General features: G+C 44.5%; 1 protein-coding gene across 2 annotated transcripts in view; it reads left to right on the forward strand.

The window, feature by feature from the left end:
• Positions 1 to 22,121, forward strand: part of CEP170 (centrosomal protein 170) — a 233,486-nt gene that overhangs the window by 188,481 nt on the left and 22,884 nt on the right. For both annotated transcript variants that reach the window (XM_075596838.1, XM_075596837.1), the window contains 2 exons: positions 4,243 to 4,410; positions 12,660 to 12,748. In XM_075596838.1, coding sequence (XP_075452953.1) covers positions 4,243 to 4,410; positions 12,660 to 12,748 — 257 coding nt within the window. The remainder of the gene's footprint in view (positions 1 to 4,242; positions 4,411 to 12,659; positions 12,749 to 22,121) is intronic.

Consider the following 22,121-nt stretch of genomic DNA (forward strand, 5'->3'; position numbering starts at 1 on the left):
CATAGATATTGTCAATCTGATTTAAAATATGGGAGAAATAGTTATGTTATCACTGTTTTTACTATAACTTTGGATATAAGTTTGGAAGCTCGCCAAATGGCCCCTTTGATATGTAATTGTACAATCAAAGGAGGCCACTTGAAAGCCTCATTGCATATGCAGCCAGGTCTCACAACGAGGTGATTACCATTTCACCTGCCAAAAGTGACACCCTACATGAAAGACCCCTGCCCCATAAGTAATTTTGCTAGACAGGATGGCAACGAAGGCATTATGTCATAGTTTTTTATAAATGGGCTGGCCAAGTAGCCACAGTCCCGGTTGTATTAATGAGGGGCTGGGTAAACCCAGCTTTTTGCGTTACCTGGCAACCTGTGATTGGGTCAAGATTTTTCTTCACCAATAACTGAACTGCCATGGTAGGAATGGGGGTCTGCGTCTATATAGTTGCTTGCACCCCTTATTCCTGTGTTGGTTGCTTGTTGCTCTCGTTTTGTCGTGCTTGTTGAGACCTATAACAACTAAGGAGCTGCTATTCGGCTGAATATCTCCTTGTCCAACCTCAGTAAGTGTAAATATTTCTGTAATGTTATTTGCTTGATGTATTGTCTGTTCTGCTCATTGGAAATAAACTCATTCAGCTTACTATATCCTAGTCTTGTTCAATGTGGCCCGGTTATTGTATATATGTGCTGTTTTCTCGTGACACTTACATTTTATTTTTATTCATTCATGCATGAGCAGGGGGTATCCTGAGCAGAACTGCATTGATTTCAGCCTTGGGGACCCCCTGCTTCCCGAGATACAGGCCCCGTTATGTGACCCACAGGATTTTTACATGGCGGGGATACCGGCACCCCATAACAGGGCCTGTAACTCAGGAAGTAGGGGGTCCCTGGACCTGAAAATGTAGTTCAGCTCCGGAGAACCCCTGCTACAATACTGTAGTGTTAAAATTTAAATAAAACCCCCGCGATTGCCTGTTAGAGGCGCGTCGTTAGCGTGACTGATTAAGCCTATCTCTTACTGCTCGTCTCTGCGGCTGCGGCCATGGGGAATGCTGGAGAGGGCGCCAGTGTTCACTCGGCATCTCCACGCCGCCTGCAACAGGAGAGATCTGTTTCCTGCATGCAGAGGAGACGGGCATGGCCGTGACGTCACAGAGCTGGTTTGCCCTCATTGTATTCAATATTACATTTCCCGGGCGAAGCCGGGCACAAAAGCTAGTATAAAAATAAAAAGCATAAAACATTCGATCACTGTAACAGCTGCTCAAGAAGATACAGAGAGACAGCTTCTCTCTGGGACTCCTCTGCTCAGCTATTACAGATGTGTGGGTGGCCTGTTAGGATTAACTCAGCGGTGGTCCCATTCAGAAGCAGGGACAGCAACTGAGTTAATCATCCCGGGCAGTTTACTGTTTTCTTTGTTGCAGCCGTGCCGCAACCCCACACACCCACGGAGGTAGTAAATGTTGCTACATCTGTATGTATAACCCGGAAAGTCTTGCCTGTGGTGGCTCTTCAGGACTGCAAATGATTGATTTACTGTATATGATGGGGTTTTTTGCATCGCCTATTGTCTTAAATAAAACCTTTTGCATAAATGCATTCCAGTTATATTTACAATATATCAATATGTTTTGCGTGTGTCATACTGTAGATGTGTTTGAAGATTTAAATAACTTTCCACATAATTTTCTAAGATTACTGTAGTTACAAACCTTTCCTCTGGGCCCTCAGACACATGATAATAAAAATCAATAATAAGTCAATATGTTTTTAAAGGGTGCTAGTAGCCGTATTAGTTCCAGAAAGAGTTAGAAACTTTATACAGGCATACCCCGGTTTAAGGACAATCACTTTAAGTACACTCGCGAGTAAGGACATATCGCCCAATAGGCAAACGGCAGCTCACGCATGCGCCTGCAGCTCGTCTTGAACAGCAATACCAGATTACAAATGCGTTATTTACATCAGTTATGCACGTATATGACGATTGCAGTACAGTACATGCATCGATAAGTGGGGAAAAGGGAGTGCTTCACTTTAAGTACATTTTTGCTTTACATACATGCTCCGGTCCCATTGCGTACGTTAATGCGGGGTATGCCTGTAGGTTGTGTTACCTTTTAATGAAACAACATATCAATCGTACAAGGTTTTCTTCATCAAATGTGATCTCTAAAGTGGGAATGGGAGGCTTAAATACATATCACATGACGTTAATCACAGCAGGGGTCTTCATCTGTGAAGGAGGTGTGCAGAAGATTACCATATTGTACAATATTAAGAATGAAATGGGATTTGTAATTCATTCTATTTTACATAAATGAACATTAAATAGCAATATTAGATTTTCCCTTTTTTAACTGATATTTATTGAGATAAATATTGTTATTGCGATAAATTTCTTCATACCCTTATTGCGGGAAAATTTTTGTTCCCGCCCAACCGTATGTGCAACAACAATAGATTTTTTTTAAATGTTGTAATTACTCCGCTTATAGCATCTGCATTGATACAGTTTGACAAATTCCTTTTACTAATTTTTTGTACTGACCTTTTAATGTTTCACTACACAAATGTATTTATAAAAATGTTTTACAAGGAAGTAATACATTGAGCGTACCTCTTGTTTTCAAATACCGTATATTCCGGCGTATAAGACGACTGGGCGTATAAGACGACCCCCCAACTTTTCCAGTTAAAATATAGAGTTTGGGATACACACACACACCACTATACATATATATATATATATATATATATATATATACACAAACACACACATCACTATATACACACACACACACACATCACTATACACACACATCATTATACACACACACACACACACACACACACCACTATACATATATATATATATATATATATATATATATATATATATATATATATACACACACACACACACACACCACTATACATATATATATATACACACACACACACACATCACTATACACACACACACACATCATTATACACACACATCACTATACACACATCACTATACACACACCACTATACATATTTACAGTGGTTGACAAATCACCAAAAAATCTACTCGCCACACAAAAAAATCTACTCGCCACCTAGTACCAAACGTGTGCTGCTTGGGCCAATATTTACTCGCCCGGGGGTTAAATCCACTCGCCCGGGGCGAGCAAATGTATAGGTTTGTCGAACACTGCATATATATATATATACACACACACACATCACTATACACACACATCACTATACACACACATCACTATATACACACACATCACTATACACACACACACATCACTATACATATATATACACACACACACATCACTATACATATATATATATACACACACACACACACACATCACTATATACACACACACACACATCACTATATATATATATACACACACACACACACACATCACTATATACACACACACATCTCTATATACACACACACACACACACATCACTATATATATATATACACACACACACACACACATCACTATATACACACACATCACTATATACACACACACCACTATATATATATATATATATATATATATATATATATATATATATATATATATATATATATATATATATATATATATACACACACACACACGTGAAAGTACTGTACTGTATGCTCGGCTCCCCACGCTGCGGAACACTGGAGGAGTAAAGACAGGAAGAGGAGGGCTTGTGTCTGTGTGCAGAGGGACGCCCCGCCCCCTCTGCAAGCACAGGGAAACAGCATTAGCACGGAGCTTCTGCCTGCCACTGCTCTGCTCTGCCCCCAGGTTTCGCCGCACAGGCTGCGCCCCCCAGTCGGCGTATAAGACTATACCCGGCGTATAAGACGACCCCCGACTTTTGAGAAGATTTTCCTGGTTTAAAAAGTCGTCTTATACGCCGGAATATACGGTATGTCCCGGTTATAGATTTATGATGACAAATACATGGTTACATTACTGTATGTGAACAGGGTTATACATTACTGTACAAGACATTGCATGCACAGTTAGATAATGTATGTAACAGTTACAGACCAGATAAAAATATGAGACATTAATATCTGTCCATAATAAAATTTGAAAAAAGATATATATATATATATTCGTGGTACATAACACATTAAAATTATGTAATGAATAAATTGTCTTACAATTACTGTATCTCTTTTTCTTTACTTTCCCGATTTACTTGCTAGCTGGTTGATCGTGTTTTTGATGAGAGCCTGAACTTCAGAAAGATTCCTCCTATCAATCAGCCCAGAACAGCTGAGGCAAGCATTTGTACAAGTCATTCAAAATCTCAGCAAAAGGAGACTACTGAGCCTCTAGCAATAACTAGAAGGAAAACTTGGAGCAGAGATGAAGTACGTTCCAAATGTAGTAGCACTCAAAAGAACACAAAATGTTGTCGTTGTATTGTCTGATTAGTTTTTTTTTATGTAAGGCAGTTGAAAGTTCTGAAACAATGCTTGAGTTCTCTTTAATTACATTTCTAAAATGCATTTATGGATCTATATATATTGACTGCAGATATTGCCATTTTTGTATCTGCAGAAAGCCAAAACTCAAATTTAAAAATGCACACATTTTAGATAAATGTTTTTATTCAACTAGTAGAAATGCAGCCAGTTGGTTTGTCGTGTTGTCGGTCAGGAAGACGCAGATGGCAACTGACTGACAACTTCCCAGCAACCAGACTAATTGCCCATCAGGATTAACACAGCATGGGTCCCTGATTCTGAATGGGGCTCCCGCTGTGTTAGTCCTACCGGGCCGCATCATTCTGGAAGAGATGCGCAGTGAGATTAGTCAGAATCAGTCCCTCTCTGTGCGCACCTCTAACAGGCGATTGCGCTGCTTTTATTTTAATAACAGAGGATTGAAGCAGGGGGTCTCCGGAGCTGAACCGTATTAATTTCAGTCCTGGGGCCCCCTGTTTTCCGATTACAGGCTCCAGTATGGAGTGCTGATATTTCCTGCAGGTTTAAATGTCCCGGTCAAGTGATGTAAGAAACTTGCGGGAGATGCCGGCACCCCATACCACCGGGACCTGTATCTCGGGAAGTAGGGTGCCCCTGGGACTGAAATTAATGCAGTTCAGCTCCGGAGACCCCTGCTTCAATCCTATGTCATTAAAAGAAAATAAAAGCAGCTTCATTTCCGTAGCGGCTAGCCGCTAAGGTAATGAAGAGTTTAAACCATAGTTACTGGTTTGTTGGGGGTAGAGCGGTTGGGTGAAGGGGGTAGTTCAACAGTGGGTTGTTAGGCCTGCTAAGGTAATGAAGTGGTTAACCCTTCCCACAACCCACCCGAGAGGCCTAACCACCCACCTAGAGGCAACTACGCCCTTCACCCACCTGCTCTATCCCCAACAAACGCTCCCCCCCCCCACAAATGACTGGGCAAATACCCTAGTAGCCAAATATGACTACTTGCGCTTTTGCCCATTCAAATACAAATTAAATTAATTAATGTTTTACTTACCCCTGCCGGGAGGTAAGTGTTCTCCTGCTCTTCTCTATCAACATGTAAGGGCCGATGCCCACCCATTGAAACACCAGTAACCCATTAATTACTTTAGCAGTTACTACCGCTAAGGTAATTAAGGGATTATTGGTGTTTGTTTTAATGGGGTGGATGAAAAGCAGTGGTGGGATTCAGAAATTTTAACAACCGGTTCTCTCTCACCGCCCTTTTATAGTGAAAAATCATCATCAGCTCTCCCCCTCATCATCATCAGCTCTCCCCCAACCCCCCTCATTATCATCATCAAATCTCCCCCAATACCCCTCTGCATCCTCACATCTCCCGCAGTCCCCCTCAGCATCCTCAGATCTCCCCCAGCCCCCACACATCTCCCCCAGTCCCTCTCACATCTCCCCCAGTCCCTCTCACATCTCCCCCAGTTCCTCCCACATCTCCCCCAGTCCCTCTCACATCTCCCCCAGTCCCTCTCACATCTCCCCCAGTCCCTCTCACATCTCCCCCAGTCCCTCTCACATCTCCCCCAGTCCCTCTCACATCTCCCCCAGTCCCTCTCACATCTCCCCCAGTTCCTCCCACATCTCCCCCAGTCCCTCTCACATCTCCCCCAGTCCCTCTCACATCTCCCCCAGCCCCTCTCACATATCTCTCAGTCCCTCTCACATCTCTCTCGGTCCCTCTCACACCTCCCCCAGCCCCTCTCACATATCTCTCAGTCCCTCTCACATCTCTCTCGGTCCCTCTCACATCTCTCTCGGTCCCTCTCACATCTCTCTCGGTCCCTCTCACATCTCCCTCGGTCCCTCTCACATCTTCCCCACTCCCTCTCACATCGCCACCAGTCCTCGCATCTCCCCCACCCCCTCTCACATCTCCCCCACCCCCTCTCACATCTCCCCCACCCCCTCTCACATCTCCCCCAGCCCCTCTCACATCTCCCCCAGCCCCTCTCACATCTCCCCCAGCCCCTCTCACATCTCCCCAAGCACCTCTCACATCTCCCCCAGTCACTCACATCTTCCCCAGTCCCTCTTACATCTTCTCCTCCCCTCCTCCATGCCTACGGGGAGATGGTATGCAGCGGCAGCAGACCCCGTAGAAGAATCTCTTGAGACAGAGCACAAGATGAGGAGCTCTAGCTGCAGACACCGGAAGTTCCGGGTCAGACCGCTAGATGGCGCACCTCCCCTGCAGTCCTGCTCTGAAACAAGGGATTTTACTATGGCTAATGCACCGGTTCGGCGAACTTGGGAAATTCCAGTAATAGGTTCGTGCGAACCGGCTGAATCCCACCACTGGTGAAGGGTATACTGTAGTTGCCCCAGGGCGGGTGGTTAGACTTCCCTGGAGAATTGCGGGATTGGTTAACCCCTTAATTACCTTAGCGGTTGTAACCGCTATGGTAAATCATGGGCTAACCCCTCCCACTACCCACCCAGGAGGCCCAACCACCCGCCCCGGGGCAACTACCCCCATCCCCCACCCCCTCTACCCCCATCACCACACATACAAATGGACAAAAGCACTAGTAGTCAAATGGTTAATAGCGCTTCTGCCCATTTGTGCAGCAGCAGCAAAAAAAAAAAAAAAACATTGACACTACAGAACTGTACAGTACATTAAAATTAAACATAGGCAATAAACCCATCAATTGCCAATGGGGTTACCTATGCCCTCAAAAGGGGAAGAGATAACCACATTGGCAATCAATAAGCACCATACAACTCACCCCCTTTACGCCCAACATTCACCCTCCCCCCCCCCCCAACGCATACAGTAATGGGCAACAGCCTTATTTTCCAGATCTGCTTAATAGGGCATTTGCTCATTAAAAATAAAACAATACCCAGCCAGCATATAGTAAATAAAAGTTGCACTTACCCTGCCATGATGAAGGCCGTCCTCGTCCTTCTGTTCCTCCACGTCTTCAGTGGGCACCGACCGTAAAATATAAAAAAACTAACTACTGGCCTGTAACCCCTTAATCGCCATAGCGGTAATTAAATAGTTAACCCATGTGGGAGGCCTAACCATCCTCCCCGGGCAACTACCCCCATCCCCTCTACCCCAATTCCCACAAATGGCAAAAGCACTTGTTGTCAAACGGGGCTAATAGTACTTTTTCCCATTTGTTTTAAAAAGAAAAAGAAATACACAATAAAATTATATTGATTTTACAGGAGTGTACAATACATTACACAGTAGCCAATAAACCCATTGATTGTCAATGGGGGCAAGGATTACCACAATGGCAATGAATGGGCAATCTAAAAAAAAAAAACACCCAAAAACTAAAGTACTGTACAATGTAAATAAAAACAAACATTAGCCCAAAAATGCATTGATTGTCAATGTGGTCCTCTATTTAAATAAAATGCCGGGGGAACGCACGAGGTCTCTGTAACTCACCGTGATTCAGCCGGCTTCGGGTGATGCATCGCCATGGCAACGTGGCTTCAAATGACACAGCGGGGTCTCCCCGCTGGTTTCAGCTCTGTCCAATTCTCAGAACTTGGACCCGAGAACTTGCTCCCTGCGCTTTTCGTCCGCTTGGCCGGGCATCCGCCGGTCGCGTCACTGGACTAAGCCAGGAACAAGTAGGATCGGTTCTCAGAACTTAGCCGCGTTCTCAGAACTTGGCCGCATCCTGAGAACTTGGCCGCCACTGTCGAACTTATCCTCAGCTAGGCTAGGCTTCTCCGGGACCTCCGTTCCAAGTGCTTTGCTATTCCGAGCAAAGCACTTTTGAAAAGCCCGCAAGCGCTTCACCTGGCCAGCCCATTTCCGCCCGCTGGGTAAGCTCCACAGAGTCTGGCTATAACAAAGGGTCTCACCCGCTGAGAGCCCATCCACAGATCTGTTCCTCCGCCTTTCCCCTCTTGCCAGATGGCCCGACACCTAACTCATCCTTTTTATCTGCCATTGCCATGCAGACACCTCGGCTAATCTTATTACTGGGGCTGCCTTCATAGCAATGGATTATACATACAAATACATTGTACTGTATTACAAATTATAGGCTAAAGCAGTAAAATTCCGGGCATTATTGAAAACCCTGCTCTTTGATTGGTTAAAATTCCGGGCATTATCCACAGTAATGCCCTGAATTTCAGCAGCTTGCAAAATGCAGTTTTCAATCTGTTTATTTCCAGCCAATCAGCTTTCAGAACAGCTGAGACAGGGCAGGGGATTGGTTTGAATTAAGTAAAAGCTCTGAGACATGGCAGGGGATTGGTCAAAAAGTATCAGCCACGGTTTGACTTCTCCCCCTCCCGAGCTGACAGATTTTCTGAGCAGATTCAGTTGAATTGGGGGGGGGGGGGGGGGTGAGGGGGGGAGGGAGAGACTGCAAAGAAGTAAGTGTGTTGTGTATAGAATAGAGGTGCAGGGTTGTGTGTGTGTGGGGGGGAGAGGGGGTGTAGAGGTGCTGTGTTGTGCTGTGTTGTGTGTAGAGCTGGGGGGGAGAGTGCACAGTTTAGTAAGTGGCTGCATTTTTTGTGTGTGTGTGTACACAGAGGGAGCGGCAGTGTGTGGATATAGATATCTGCAGTGTAAGAGTATATAGAGGTGGTTTCATGTATTTACCATTTTATTTGAATACAAAAAATCTATTTAACTATACAAAAGTGTCTATTATTTATGAAATAAGCCGACATTTAGCCTATAATAGTAATAATCCCTGAAGAACAGGGCATTACTGGCCAATAATGCCCTGGCTGGGTTAAAGTCCCTCGGCTTCGCCTCGGGCCTTCAACTCATCCAGCCAGGGCATTATTGGCCAGTAATGCCCTGTTCTTCAGGGATTATTACTTAAATAAGAACTTGGATTCTAAAACTTGGATTCTACAACTTGGTTTTAAAACAGGATCCTGCACTGTTTTAAAACGTGGTTGCAGAACTTGCTGGTGGGGCAGTGCTATTACATAGGGTTATGTTGTTAATCCAAAACACCCCGTCTTTATACATAGACACGCACGATTTGCGGGTACAAATACAGTACTACAGGTAAAACCGGTCAGCAACACTTAACATACATTTTAACCCTTTTTGACCCCCAACATCCACCCTTAAACCCCTGTTCCCAAAGTCCCGGTCCTGCAGCTATTTCCCATAAGGGGGTCTAAAACACCTGGTTTAGTCTCTCCTCCTGCATCTCACTATGCATTCTCTATTGCTTTTTCTGTTTACTGTTTCCTCACTCCGTTGTAAATGTTTCTGTTCTCCAACTTCCCCACACCCCTCCTATCCATATTTCCTCATCTCTCCTCCCCTTCACCTATGTCTGTGCCCATACACTGCACCATTATTTACACACCTCTTTCCGAACAACTTCTTTACCCATCAATAAAAAGCACCCCCACAAATTCTCTATTCACACCCTTTATCTACTTCTTCCTGCTGCTGGGGATATCTCTCCTGATCCTGGACCCAGACATAAACACACCTGCTCTCACCCACGCCTCCCTGCCATCTCCTCCCATGCAAATAATGTTAACCTTCTGGTTTAATACTGACCAACCTTAAAACTTGCCCCACAAATCAAGCATCCCAATAGCCTGCACTCATGGCTATTGTACCGCACTCATGGCTATTGTCCCACACCCACCGTCACTCTTACCACCCATTGTGACCAAGCACGGCTATCTACAGCACTTATTCCCTCACCTGCTGTCGCTGTAAGTTTCCCATCATACCTACTAGATTGTAAGCTCTTCGCAGCAGGGATTTCCTTTCCTATTGTCTGATTTTGCTGCGCTTAATGTATTATTATAATTCCCTGTACTGTATTCTTTGGGAAACGTTGAGTACACTTTTGACGCTAAATAAATAAAGACATACAATACAACACACAGGACATTCCCAGCTTATGAGCTTACAGGAGACAGCTAAGGGAACATGTTTTACAAGGGATACAGTAAAAATACACTTTACTAGCCCAATGGGCTTACATAGACAGACCATTACACACAGTTTTAGTGGCAGCTAGCCGGGCTTCACCTTTATTATGAAGGCCAGCTACCCCCACCGTGACACCCCATTTGGCGACCAGTGCTTTTGCCCATTTGTATATGTGTTGATGGGAGTAGAAGGGGTGGGGGATGGGGGCAGCTGCCCCGGGGAGGGTGGTTAGGACTCCCGTTGGGTAGCGGGAGGGGTTAACCTCTTAAGTGCCTTAGCAGTTACAACTGCTACGGTAATTAAGGGTTTAACCAATCCTGCAACGCTCCTGGGAGGTCTAACCACCCTCCCCGGGGCAACTTCTTGTTATGCACCATCCCGACTCTTGCATTACATAGTTACATAGTAGATGAGGTTGAAAAAAGACTTCCGTCCATCAAGTTCAACCTATGCTAAATTTAGACAACAGATACTTTATCCTATATCTATACTTATTGATCCAGAGGAAGGCAAACAAAAAACCCCATTAAGGGGAAAAATTAATTCCTTCCTGACTCCAAGAATTGGCAATTGGATTGGCATTCTTCTCAAGGATGTCTTCTTTCTACCCTCTTTGTCCTCTCTCGCCTTTAACCTTTTTTGCTGACTGCCCCGCACCTCTGGAATGCCCTTCCCCTCAATATCCGACTTGCACCCTCTCTATCAACCTTTAAGACCCACCTTAAGACACACTTGCTTAAAGAAGCATATGAATAGCACTGTGGATAATACTAGACACATGATACATAAAGCTTGGCCCCCTGCAGATGCACTTACCAGAATGCCCTTCTACTATCTGTGTACGTTCTCCCTACCTACCAATTAGATTGTAAGCTCCGCAGAGCAGGGACTCCTCTTCCTTAATGTTACTTTATGTCTGAAGCACTTATTCCCATGACCTATTATTTATATTATCTGTTATTTATTTGATTACCCCGTGTATTACTACTGTGAAGCGCTATGTACATTAATGGCGCTGTTTAAATAAAGACATACAAACAACTACAGTACAGCCTTCACCACCCCATTAAAACACCAGTAACAGTAATTAAAGGGTTACTGGTGGTTTAATGGTTGACCATCGGCCCTTACATGTTAGTGAAGAAGAGCAGGAGGACGCCTTCATCCTGGCCAGGGTAAGTAAAACATTTATTAATTTAATTTGTACTGTACTTTACTGTATACTGTATTTGAATGGGCAAAAGCACAAGTAGCCATATTTGGTTACTATGGCATTTGTCCATTCCTTTGTGGGGGGAGTGGGGTTTGTTGCCCCGGGTTGGTGGTTAGGCCTCTCCGGTGTGTAGTGGGAGGGGTCAACCCCTTAATTACCTTAGCAATAGTAACAGCTAAGGTAATGTAGGGGTTAAAACCTCCAACTACACAGCTAAGAGGCTTTGACACCCACCCTGGGGCAACTACCCCCTTCATCCACCCCCTCTACCCCCAACAAACCAGGTAGCTAGCCGCTAAGGTAGTGATGCTGCTTTTATTTTAATTAAGGATTGATGCAGGGGACCTCCGGGACTGAACCACATTGATTTCTTCCATGGGTCCCCCTGTTTTCCGAGATACAGGTATGGGGTGCCGGTATCTCTGGCAATTATTATTTTGCCGCATCACGTGACTTGGACATTTAAACCTGTACGAGATACCGGCACCCCATACCAGGGTCTGTAACTCAGATAGCATGGGGTCCCTGGAGCTGAAATTAATGCGCTTCTGCTCAGGAGTCCCCTGCTTCAAACCTATGATATTAAAATAAAATAAAATAAAATCTGCGCAATCGCCTGTTACAGGTGCACAGAGAGAGTGACTGACTGATTCTGTCTACTCTCACTGTGCATGTCTTCTAGACTGATGTGGCCTGGTAGGATTAACACAGCGGAAGTCCCATTCAGTAGAAGGGACCCCCACTGTGTTACTCCTGATGGGCCATCCCCCCCTGCTCTGCACTTGTCTGTGAACGCTCCATGTTTGGTCAGGGGTTTATCAGCACACTTGCGGAGCAGGTTGGAGATACAACTGACTGCATCTGTAGCTATCGTGCAGCTGGCTTGTGAAGTAATGCGCGTAATAAAATGTCATCAGTGAACAATGCGTTCTATGTAGTCAGGCATTTTAATAATTCAGAATTTACCACGTTTGCATGATTTACTCCTATTTTAATCGCTTTTTATTTTTATTTTAGGTTATGGGAGATAGTTTACTGCTTTCCTCAGTATTCCAGTTTTCTCGGAAGATTAGGCAAGCCATTGATAAAACGGCTAATAAGATCAGGTATGTTTATTTGGCAGAGGCATTCACTATTTGTTTGACTATAGTGAGTTGAAATAACGGAAACTTCAAATGTAATACATATCTGTATCATAATTACACTAATATGTCAGTATTCAATGGAAACCTCATCCCTCAAAGATCCAATTTCGTAACACTAGGGTTGGACAATATACCAGTGGGATAGTAAAACCGCAGCAATAAAAATGGACGGTAACTCGGTACTTACCAATGTTTATTACCACTGTATTCTTGTCTGCCAGCTGCTGGGGTCTGTGTGAAGCTGCAGTGTTTCCCCAAGCTTCCAGTCACACTCTCTCTCACCCCTCCCTTACATCAGATTTTGCAGAGAGAGGGGGGAGGAGGCGGAACTGACAGGTAGAGAGGAGAAGGTGGAGCTAGTAGCTCCATGACAAAGCTGCACCATATACACTGGCGACACACTTTATTCGAGCTCGGCTAGTCCCACGAATTCGGGTATACCCGGGTGTATTGAGGTTTGTGACTGTTTTCTGCCCGAGTATATTGGGTTATTTTCTAGGCAGGGATTGAAGCATTTTATTCCCCCTGGCTGCAATACTGCACAGTATATATATATATACTGCATTACAATTCATGAATTTATGCCATCTGGTAGACACGCGAAGCATTGCAGCCTATTAAATCCTAATCATTATCATTTAACAAATCAGCCGCCCATCAGCCAGGCATGAACCCAGGCTGGGAAGGCAAATGCAACGGGGCTTGTCAGAGGTGAGGAGCGGCGCATTCCAGGTATCTGCCAGGTACATACCGGGTATTTGCTCGAATAAAGTGTGTCGGTGCAGTAAAGACTATCAAATGAATCCTTGTTCTGGTAATGTCCATACATATTATAACCCCATCTCTCCCCTCCCCCCTCCCATGTCTCTCAACCATTTCTTCCCACCAATGTCTCTGGAAGAGATTTTAAACTAGGATGAAAGGGGGTAAGGACAAGAAAAACCTAATGAACTAAATAGAATGGACAGGGATTGAGGAAACAGCAAAGGGTCACAGAGGTAGAAATGGGGGCGGGTGGGACTTTTGCCAGCAGGGAGAAACCCATATTAAATACTGATAATACTAGAAAACGTCTAAAAACTAAATCCAATTGGAGTAGAAAGGCAGAAGCAGTAAAGATTATAGTACAGACTGAAAAAAACCTTAAATGCATGCTTGTTAATGCAAGAAACCTTGCTGATAAAATGGGTGATCTTGAAGTAATAGCTACATGGGAGCAGTATGTTATAATAGGAATTGCTGAAACATAGTGGGCTGAAACTCATGACTGGGCAGTTAATTTAGAGGGTTGCAGTTAATTTAGAAGGTTATTCCCTTTTCGGAGGTATCGAGCAAATAGAAGAGGAGGTGGAGTATGTTTATATGTTAAACCGGATCGAAAACCTATTATAAGGGAAGATGTTTATGAAGGGAATGATGGAAATGTAGAGACCTTTTGGATAGAAATAGCAGTGAAGGTAAAAGTACAAAGAAAATGTTTGTAGGGATATGCTATAAACCAAGAATTTGTGAGATAGTGGAAGCCAAAATATTTTTGCAATTGGAGAAGGAATCAAAACTAGGCCATGTTTGCATTATGGGCGATTTTAAATATCCAGACATAGACTGGGGAATGAGATTAGCATTACAATGAAAGGTAACAGGTTTTTGGGGGTGCTTAAAGACAATTGCATGACCCAAATTATTGAGGAACCAACCAGGAGAAAGGCAATATTGGATTTCGTAATATCAAACAATGCTCTCATTTGAAATAAATGATCAAAAACCAGATTACTTGGGTTCAACAAAGACTTTAAACTTTAGAAAGGACGATTTTAATAAACAGATGACTAATTTACAAGGAATAAATTGGGAAGTTTTTGCAGGGTAAAATGTGGAAGATAAATGGGCTGTCTATAAAACATTGTTAGAAAAGCACACTTATCAGTGTATACTCTTGGATAATAAATATAAAAGAAACATGTCTAACCCAATGTGGCTAAATACACAGGTAGAGGAGGAAATGGATGAAGAGGCAGGCATTTAGGTTCTTAAAATCAGAAGGGACAGAGGCATAATATCAGAATTATAAGGAATGTAACAAAAGTCGCAAAAGGGCAATTACATTAGAGAAAATGGATAATGAAAAAACGATTGCAATAGAAAGTAAGATCAACCCTAAAAAGTTCTTTAAGTACCTTAATGACTTCTAAACTGGACATTTTGTGCACTGGCAACCTGCTCTATAAGGCTGCAGTTCCTGGTGGGAGTCGCCGAGCAAAGTTCTGTTTGCTGCAGCTCCATTTGATCGTCGCTGTCACGCATTACCCTTTTGTCTATTTGGAATCCCTGTTGCTGACCCCGACCTCACTGCCTTCCGTCTGCCCTGACCTTTTTTCCCTGTCGCCTGGAATATGCCGTCCTGACCTTTTGCCTGTCGCCTGGACTCTGCACTTCTGCTGCCAGCCTGTCACGCTGCGCTCATCACAAACAGGACTAGACCGCGGGGCTGAGGTGGGGATGTATATAACCGCCGCCCTACAACCACGGAGCCAGGTCCGGAATGCGTTGTCGGAGTCGTGGAGCTGGGTCAGGGCAGGAGAGTTCGGGGGAGCCGTGGTACTTGCCGTGTTCCGGGGTTAGAGAGAGAAGAATCGTCGTTTATCCGAAGCCGTGATCCGGTGTTGGAGAGAGCGGGAGTCCAATAACAAGCCGAAGTCCAGGGGTAGAGAAGAGACAGGTCCAGGTACAAGCAGGGGTCACAACACGAGTCAGGCAAGGCACAGGAACAGACAAGATCCAAGAAGCAGCAAGCACAGCACAACAGTGTTTATGTCCAGCAAAGTGAAAGTGAAACAGGAAGGTATTTAAAGGGGAAAGCACCAATCAGGAACTAGCAGATGATGACCTCACATATAAGCCACGAGCCGATAGGGTAGTGCAGGATTGACTACTGGTGTAACACAGCTGATGCTGCTAGTGTTTGTTGGCGTGCGCGCGTACGAGGAGTGCGACGCAGAGTGGGTGCTGTGGTGATACTGTGGGAGCGCCTCCTCGGATGAAGCATTGCGCAGCTGCGTGCGCACCGATAGCGGTCTGTGAATGTCAGAGGTACAGCCGTGTGACGCGTGCTGGGGGCGGAACCTGGCGGCGATCCTGACACAGCCCTGACCTCTGCTTACTGACTACGAATACTCTTACAGGACTCTGTCCCTGGGCTCTGGTCGGTTATTCTGCATTCCTACCTCAGCCCTGCGGGTCCGCTTTCTGATTCGAGACAAACACTGTCACAAATCTTCAGGAATATCTCATGGAAAACAACATTATTTGTAATAGTCAGCATGAAGGATAGGTCATGCCAAACTAACCTCATTAGTTTCTTTGAGGATGTAAGTAGGAATTTAGACTAGGTTCATGCAGTTTATGTGGTTTACTTAGAATTTGCAAAGGCTTTTGATACGTTTCCACACAAGGTTAGTGTACAAAATAAAGCAAATTGAACTCGGTAAAAATATATGCACCTGGATTGAAAAGTGGTTGAAGGATAGACAACAGAGTGTTGTAATAAAGTACATTATTGTGTACTTTTGGAATGGAACTTTTTCATGTTGGGCTAAAGTTGTGAGTGGTGTACCTCAAGGATCTGTACTGGGACCCCTGCTTTTTAACTTGTTTATTAATGACCTCTAGGTTGGCATAGAGAGCAAAGTCTCCATCTTTGCTGGTGACACTAAATTGTGTAAGGTAGTAGAATCAGAGCAGGATGTAATTTCTCTCCAGAAGGACTTTGATTGACTGGAAACTTGGGCAGGTAAATGGCAGATGAGGTTTAATACAGATAAATGTAAGGTTATGCATTTGGTAAGCAAGAATAAACAGACGACTTACAAATGAATTGGGGATAAATTACTGTAGGTGAATCCTTGATGGAGAATGTCACGGGAGACCAATGCTTTTAACACAAAAATACCCGGATCCTTTGATTGGGCAAAACGTGAGATAAAATAAATTGTAGTTTATTCACACAATCAACATACACAGCTTGATTTACATAATAATACGAAAATACACTTACTTAGTTACGATGTTAAATCTGGTTACAGGAAAGATCTTAGATGGAATCTCAGGTGAATATTTTTACAGCATGTTGAATCTACCTCCTGACTGGCTGCACAGACTTTTAAAACCTCACAAGTCCTATCTTTACAATGTGCAACCAATCGCGGCGTGGGAACAAAACATCCCACCTATTGGCAAGGTTCGCTCATACTTCGGGAAGCCTGGCAGAGGCTTCAAGGTATGCCACAGGCATGTGCGAACTCAGGCTCTAAGCCGCTTACAATACCTAACCAAGCCCATTTCCCTGGTGGCAGGTTGTCTACCTGACACCTGGACATCTGTCAGGGACAAACTTTTTACCTCTCCCCCTCCCCACATGACACCTTACTTGGCTAATTCTTTTGAGCTACGGCCTGTTTCCAGACACAAGGGGACAGAATCAGCAGGGGGCCTTAGAAGCCCAAGTCTAAATTATGCATTGCTTACTCACTGGATTTCCTGCCATGCATTTTAAAGCATAGTACTTATGTTTTAAGTGTTCCCTCCTGTCCTGGACACCTGAAGGAAAAATCCCCTTATGTCTATAATGTTAAAACAGTTAAACTAGGGTAACTTTAATTCATCAATTTTTATAACGCTTTGTAAAAATTGCGTGATAACCGTTTTAATGGTTTTACCCCAGCAGCACTCACCTCAAAAACTCAGCGCTCTAGGATGTTCCCAGCCAAAGTTACTTTTTTTCCCCTTTCCCCCTACCAATATCTTTCTTAATACTCATCCTCCACCCCATTGTCTCTTAAGCCCCATTCTCCACCCCAATGTGTCTCTCAATCCCTTCCTCCACCCCAATGTGTGTCTCAATCCCTCTCAACTCCTGCCACCCCAATGTCTCTTATCCACTTCCTCCCCCCAAAGTATCTCTTAAACCCATCCTCTCCCCCAATCTCCCTGAAATCCATCCTCCACCCAAATGTCTCTCAACCCTGTCCTCCCCCCTTATGTCTATTAAACATTCCCCCCCACTAATGTTTTTACCCCTTCCTCCAATGCATCTTATCCCCTTTTCTTTCACCAATATCACTCTTAAACTATCTTTCGCCTTGATGTCTCTCTCAATCCCTTCCTCCACCCCAATGTCTTTCTCAACCCTTTCCTCCTGTAACGCCTGTATGCCCGCAGACCTGGCCAGTCCCCAGTACTGAGGTGGGAAGGGTTTTACCACGCACCCACAGCAGTGAGAGCGTGCCCGGAGTGTGGTATGGCGTTGCCAGGCCTGTAGAAAGATGGTTAGTTAATACTTGCAACGCCTTGGGATTCAGAGTAAGGATAGTGATGTCCGTGTGCCAGAGTCCAGGGGTATAGAGAGCAGGATCGTAATGTTCGTAAGCCAGAGTCCAGGGATAACAGAAGTCAGCAAAGTCGTGTCCGTAAGCAGGGTTCAAGGGCAGTAGAGAGCAGGGTAATCCAGTACAAGCAGAGGTCAAGCCAGGGGAATCCAGGGGTAAGCAGGAGCAGGAACAGAAGCTGGAAAACACAGGAGAGCCAGGACTGCACACACAGAGGTTACAAAGAACTATGCAGAGCAATGAGTGAGAGGACAGACAGGGGTTATAAAGGAGGGAACACCAATGGGAGAGAGAGGAGGAGCAGAGGGTGAAGTGAGAGACAGCAGGGATAGGTGAGAAGGAGAGGAGGAGGAGGAGGAGGAGACAGGTGAGCCAGAGAGGGAGATAGCCTGAACAGCCTGAGAGGAGGAGCCAGGGGTCTGGGAAGGCCTACAAGAGGAGCATGTGCGCCTCTGTAAGGTTAGAGTGCGCGCGCACAGGCTGTGTCAAGAGGCGGGCGGAGCACCGCGCCACGGGAGCACCCGCCGAGGGCGGGGGGAGAACCGGAGGGGAGTGTACAGGAGGTAAGGGGACTGGAGCGGGAGCAGAGGGAGGCCGTGAGCGGGGAACACTGTAAAGGGAAACGGAAGAGTGAGAAGACGCGCGTGCCCTGGGGGGAACTCGCGCAGACGCCAGGAGAACGTGAGGGACTGCCGCAGAAGGACGAATGTGGGAGGAGGAAGGGAGAACCGAACGGGGAGGCAAGGAAGGGACATGAGAGGCAGGAGGGAGCGCAGCGCCAGGGACACATGGAGGGGAAGGAATCCCCTGAACCGTCACAGTATCCCCCCCTTGAGGATCGATCTCCGGGCGATCCAGCCATGGCTTCTGGGGAAATTTCAGATGGAATTGCCGGAGGAGTTTGGGGGCGTGGATGTGATGTGCAGGAACCCATGAACGCTCTTCTGGACCATAGCCCTTCCAGTGGATGAGAAATTGGAGTTTATTTCTGGACCACCGAGAGTCGACTAAAGAGTGAATTTCATACTCTTGTTGTCCTAGGGTAGTCACTGGGTTGGGTTTTCCGGAAGGATCCGGGAAGTGCGAGCTCTGGACGAAAGGTTTGAGTAGGGATACATGGAATACAGTAGGAATCCTCATGGTGGGAGGCAGTGCTAGTCGGTAAGTTACCGAATTGATCTTTTCAATTATCTTAAATGGACCCAAAAATCTTGGGGACAACTTAGGAGACGGAGTCTTGAGCATAATATTCTTTGAGGACAACCACACTCTGTCACCGGGTTTGAACGAAGGACCTGGTTGGCGACGTCGATCTGCCTTAGTTTTTTGTCTAGAGATGGCAGTTTGTAGAGACTTAAGGTTCCTCCTCCAAGAATTCTGAGGGTCGTAACATGGGAGTCCGCTGCGGGAATGCCAGAAGGAGGAGAGTGGAAGACTGCTAGGGTGAAAACCGAAATTGATGAAAAAAGGAGATTTTTGTGTAGATTCATTCTTAAAAGAATTGATAGCCAATTCGGCCCACGGTAACAGGTCCACCCAGTTGTCTTGTGACTCGGAGACGAAACATCTGAGATACTGCTCTAAGGTCTGATTCATCCTTTCAGTCTGACCATTGGTCTGAGGGTGATAACCGGAAGAAAAAAGAAAAGAAATCCCAAGTCTCTGGGAAAACGCACGCCAGAACTTAGAGATGAATTGAGAACGTCTGTCAGAGACAATTGAAATGGGAACGCCATGTAATCTGAAAATTTCTTTGGAAAAAATATCGGCCAAAGTAGCAGAATTAGGAAGACCCTTGAGGGGAATAAAGTGTGAGTGTTTAGATAATCGCGGTCTACCACTACAAGAATGGTATTCATTTACTTAGAATTGGGAAGTTCGACAATGAAGTCCATAGATATGTGTTTCCAAGGTTGCTCTGGGATGGGAAGAGGCATGAGAAGACCCGAAGGTTTGTGATGGGCAGATTTACTCTGGGCACATACCGGACAAGCACTAGTGAAATCAAAAATGTCCTTGTTCATCCTCGGCCACCAAAATGTCCGTTTAATAAGATCCGCTGTCCTCTTGAAGCCTTGATGACCGGCCGATCTAGAAGAATGTCCCCAAAGTCAAATCTTGTGGTGAAACCGTGGAGCTGCGTATAAGCGTCCCTCTGGTACCCTGAACCTGCTGGAAATGTGAACCTGGGCTTTGTTGATTTCATCTAACACATCGAAATTATTGGAAGAAATTATGCACTTGGCAGGAAGAATCGGTTCCATGGATTCATTAGATTCGTTCTCCGTGGCAAACTGGTGAGAGAGAGCGTCCGCTTTCATATTTTTGGTATCAAGAATATATACGAAATGGTATAGTTGAAACGGGGGGGAAAAAAGAGACCAACGGGCCTGACGGGATCCTAACCGTCGAGCCCCCTCGATATAGAGCAAATTTTTGTGGTCGGTGAGGATGGCAATAGGTTCCTTGGTGCCTTCTAAAAGATAGAAGTGAAGTAGTGCAAAGGTGCACTGCAACTGGAAAGATTCTTTGAAAAAATATATCACGGGCAAACTCCAAAATAAAATAGAGGGTATTTAATGAATGGACTCACAAGTAGATGAACATGACAAACGCACCGACGCGTTTCATCCCGCAGGACTTTATCAAGGTGTATAATCAAACACATACCTTCTGCTAGATATAGCCCAAAATTCGCGCCAAAAGTCCGCAGCGCCGCTCATGCGCACCAGTGCCGCGTCGCACAGTCATGACAGGACGCCATGCCCCACCACTCTAGCTTGGACATGGAGTGACGTCATAAGTGCGCGCTCGCATCCAAGCTGGAACGCATGCCGCGCATGCGCACCAGTGCCGCGTCGCACAGTCACGACAGCACACCATGCCCCACCAATCTACCTTGGACATGGAGTGCCAGCACAGTCAATGCGTGGCTGAAGGCGGAAGATACATAAAAACAACAAAAACTTTATTAACAAAAAAAGTACCAATCAACAATGTGTAATAAAAAAAATTAAAAACTGACTGAAAAAGTGAATAAAAGAAGAAAGGAAAGGAGGACAAGAGAAAAAATAATAACCTTATGATAAATAAAGAACAATAATTGCACAGAAGGCATATTGACAATCACAGTCACAACTGGTCATAACAAGTCAATTACACATCTAATCATCATTCAGTTGAAGATAATAAATCAATGTATAATATATGAATAGTAACACAAGTATAGTGTCGGTGATTGTTATATTGTCACATTTCATCAATATAGAAATACAGAATACAAAAAAAGAAGAAGAAATACATATATATGATAATAACAAATTGGAATATATATATATATAATAGTGGATGAATTAAATAAATAAGTAATTCATTATTAGTATGTATAACCCTGTATAATATCTATATACCAAAGATATATGCAGAAATTATTATTGATTGCAACAGGCATAAGATATAAATATTTAAGATATTACAAAAATATTGATTGAGATAAAAAAATCTAAACATTTATATGAATAATAATAAATGTAATAAATCTTTACAAGAACAAGGTGGCAACGAGTATTGGGGTTGAGTAAATTATTAAATGTTTACAGAAATGGGAAAGATCCCATTCAATATTCATACTGTGAGGCATCCTGGTCTTTAATGTAAAGATCCAGAATGCCTCACGTTGGTCCAACCTTTGGCCTCTATTACCCCCCCCCCCTAGGCAGTGTAGAGATCAGTTCTATACCTTGAAATCTAAAATTATGTAAACCACCATAGGGACAATGGGTAAAGTGTTTGGGAACAGGATGATTAAGATCCCCCTTAGATATCAACCGCAAATGTTCCATAATACGGACTTTCAAGTTCCTAATGGTTCTTCCCACATATTGGCTACCACATCCCTACCAATGTCTCTCTTAAACCCCATCCTCCACCCCAATGTCTGTATCAACCCT

The sequence above is a fragment of the Ascaphus truei genome, chromosome 4 (assembly GCF_040206685.1).
Source record: "Ascaphus truei isolate aAscTru1 chromosome 4, aAscTru1.hap1, whole genome shotgun sequence".
Classification (NCBI taxonomy): domain Eukaryota; kingdom Metazoa; phylum Chordata; class Amphibia; order Anura; family Ascaphidae; genus Ascaphus; species Ascaphus truei.